The sequence below is a fragment of the Pteropus vampyrus genome, unplaced genomic scaffold, assembly GCF_000151845.1.
Source record: "Pteropus vampyrus isolate Shadow unplaced genomic scaffold, Pvam_2.0 Scaffold17, whole genome shotgun sequence".
In the NCBI taxonomy this organism is placed as follows: domain Eukaryota; kingdom Metazoa; phylum Chordata; class Mammalia; order Chiroptera; family Pteropodidae; genus Pteropus; species Pteropus vampyrus.
This window is the reverse complement of record NW_011888798.1, coordinates 12,595,628-12,599,352: the sequence shown is the minus strand read 5'-3', so window position 1 is coordinate 12,599,352 and position 3,725 is coordinate 12,595,628. Positions and strand designations below refer to the sequence as shown.

Below are 3,725 nucleotides of genomic sequence, written 5' to 3'. Positions count from 1 at the left end.
TTCGAAAGATATTTGCAAAGGCAAAGTGCAGAACAGTATATACAGTAAGCTCCTATTTGTGTAAAATAAGGGAGCTATATTCATTTCAATATTCACAGAGAATTATAAGGACACATAAGACATTTCTAACAGTGTAATGATGAGAAAATAAGACAGGCTAGATGGAAAAGAAACCTACTTTGACTATTTTTCGGAACTGTCTGAATAGTTTTAATAGTTTATGAAATAATTTTTCAAGTAAAAAAAAGATCTTTGCTACTAATACTACTAGTACTACCACCACCACTACTACCATTACTACTACTACTATTACATGACATATAGTTTATTCTTTACTGCCACACTCAAATAATTAAGATTCACATAAATAATATAATTTTAAATATCCAGATTCAATTTAAACATAAAGTTTACTCCCCAATTCTATCTTTCCATGAAAAACAACAAAAATATTTTGTCCTTCAACTTTTGGATAGAGGTATACTAATCCTATGTGTTACTTTCATGGGTATTGAAGTTCAAGTGTTCACTCGTATTACTGCTTAAGTACTAAAAAGCCTGTAAAACATTTGCCATTTTAGTCTTCTATAAATAACTGGTAAAATTTCAAGTTAGCAAGAAATTTTATACCATATACCTTATAGAGATTTCAATGAATCCCACTAGTCCAAAAGAAATAGAAATCATATAAAATACAATAAACACAAAGTAGAATGACATTGCTTCTAAAAAAAAAAAAAAAAACATTAGAAAAGGTAATTCAGTTTTAATTTATTTTCATCACTTTTTCTTCATGATCCAGATATTTTAAAATGCAAAGAAAATTAACTTTCCATGATATGTCAGGGACTGGCACTAAAAAAATTTCCAGACTGCAAATGAGTTATACAAATGAAAATATCAAATGGAGATCCAGTTATCAAAATGAAAGCATTCAACATATTAAAAGTTCACAATTATTTGTGTAGAGCACATAAAAAAGTTGGTTTGCTAACCAACTGTTGTGATTTTAAAGAACTATTGCAGAGATCTGAAGAAAATAGATTTATTAGTTAACTTATAAAGAGATTAAAGAGCTTGAAACAAGTATTAAAAAGAAATTTGTGCCTTTATTAGAATGGCATTAGGCTTTAAATATACCAATTTTGGTAATCAAATTATTCATTTTTAATAAGAAATAACACTACAGAACTGCAATACTTGTCCAACAGTCTTGTCTTTACTTTTCCTTTAAAGCGACAAACAGAATGCGAGTAATCAGAAAGCACTAGCAGGCATCAGTTAATCCAAGATACTAGCTTCTTAGTTCCAAAGCATTTGCAAAGAAAACCAGTGAGGCAGCACAGGGATATAGAAGCAATTCATAATAACTGGAATCCCATGAGTGTGTGTGTATTTTAAGTCTCATGAGGCTATTTTTTCAATTTACCCTTTACTTGGTCACTTTTTTGTACTCAAATACTAGTTTTTCTTTGACTTTTTTTCCTCAAAGTATAAAAAGTATGAAATATAAACAAGCTCTTGCACTGCACACTCAGAAGTGTACAATTCAAGCATTATAGAGCTATCTACATACCGATAAATCCCATCAAATCTTGGATAATTCAATAATATACAAAATATCAGGGCACAGAGAGAACTAAAACCCACTTTTTCTCATTACACATAAGATTCAAATATTCAATCTAAAGAAAAACAATCATTTTGGCTCTCCTTTACATTCGCATGTTGATATACTTATTAAAATATCTTGTATAATTATGTTTGGTCTTATTATTTCAAGTCAGGTTTAAAACCTCAAAACCAGCCATCCAGACAAAACAGGTAATCAGAAAGATTATTTCTTCCCCACCTCCCTAACCCCAATAACTAGGCAGTCAATTTTACGACATGACTCCAAACACTGGATTGTGACGACAAATGCTAGGTCCAATTTCTTCATAATCCTTTTTGGTGTGGCATACTTGGTAGAACTCAGGCTGAAAATAAAACATATATTTTTATAAAGGCCAAAAACTATTACTTTTCAATATGCTTTAAAATAGATTTGTTAAATCTAAAATGTTTATAATTAGTCTATCCATAGTACTTGAATGAAGCTTCAAAATTCTAGCAACCATAACTTAAAAATCACCTCTAATTCTAACTGAGAATTAAAAAGAAGCATTTAACTCATATCCTTCCACTTCTTCCTCAACACTTGTTTGTCCTTGAATTCTGAAATTTTGAGGAATGGGGAAGGAGGATTCTCAAATACCCAGAAAATTCTACTGTGGCTTTCCCAAACTGTACATTGAATCAATAATCTAAAGCAGTAGCAATTAATTTGAAGTACAGATCAACTACTCTTAGTCATGCTACAAAAACTTGTAGATCAATTTGCTTTCCTCACTCAAAGTTTGGTATAAACAAACTATTCAATGTTTCTCATCTCTCAAATGGCAAAGCTACGAAACCCAGTAAGTTATATGGTACAACTGAAGATGACTAAAATTAAGGAAGAAAATTAACTTTTATCTCTTATTTTTAAATGTTTTTAAATTCAAGGTCGCATTAATTTTCAATAATTCAAAATAAAAGGTTCTTCATTTTACTTAATATTCTGTGCACTATAAAATAGGGCATCAATATTTACTCAGCTAATATCAAAATATTTTCTGAAGTGGCTTTAAGATGTTTTGGTTTGGGGAGAGGGCTCTTAGAACAATTCCCTCTACTTAGTTTAGAACACTGTACTTCCTGTGCAATAAAACATTACTCTTATCTTAATGCTTTTATATATTTGCACAAAAAAAAAATGACCTGATATCTGTATTACGACAGTTAATAAAATTTCCCTACAGATAAATTCAAAGACTCTAAATACTCACTCTAAATGTCTAGCAATCAAAGAAAAATATGAACACTAACTCCAAACGACTTATATTTTTTAAAATGCCACATACCTATATATATCCAATTTTAAAACTTTAAAAAATGTACAGAAATTTCCCTTGTTCTTCTAAATTAAGTATTGAGAGACTTTTCTAAAAAAATCAAATTATAAAAGTAAGTTTCATCTTATTTACCGTGGAAGCCAGCATCGATCCTCCAAACCAAACTGCATACCTCTGCATGTGGTGTGTAATGACTTGTACATCGATAGGTTTTGGCTAAAAAAGACATAATAATATCAGTTCAATAGTAAATTAAAATAACAGTTTTGGTACCATTTAACCTTAAATGTAAATATACATACACAAAAAACATGATATTTCACAAACTCAAAATAAAACTTTAAAGATGCAGAAGGCACATAAGGCAAAACAATACAGCTGAAAAATATTAAGCTAATTTTATTTTATTAAAAACATAACCACAAAGAAGTTGGGGAAGAGACTAATCCAAGTAACTTGGGAACACAGTATTATGACTATGCCCTCAGGCTTAAGATAAAAATTAAGCAAATACTGAGCCTATTTCTCACAGTGGTATGGATCAACAATTCTGAAACTACCATATACATGTATTCCAGGACTGAGCAAAGATATAAGTATATTGTACATAATGGAAGCCTGGTTTCTTATGATCAGAGAAGGGCATTACAAATATGGAAAAGTAGACACTAGAATAAACCTCTGGTATTCTGGAACTAGCAATATCAGTATAATTCATTGTTTTTAACTTATATAGAAAACTAGACAGAGGTGTGTGTGTGTGTGTGTGTGTGTGTGTGTGTGTGTGTG

At 30.3% G+C, this 3,725-nt stretch overlaps 1 protein-coding gene across 1 annotated transcript in view; it reads right to left on the bottom strand.

Moving 5' to 3' along the window:
* Positions 1-759: 759 nt before the first annotated feature.
* ACTR3 (ARP3 actin related protein 3 homolog) overlaps positions 760-3,725 on the bottom strand; it is a 56,673-nt gene continuing 53,707 nt past the window's right edge. Inside the window, exons 11-12 of the mRNA XM_011354518.2 lie at positions 3,069-3,152; positions 760-1,979 (exon numbers count right to left, since the gene is read on the bottom strand). Of these exons, the coding sequence (XP_011352820.1) occupies positions 1,884-1,979; positions 3,069-3,152 (180 nt within the window). The 3' untranslated portion in view covers positions 760-1,883. The remainder of the gene's footprint in view (positions 1,980-3,068; positions 3,153-3,725) is intronic.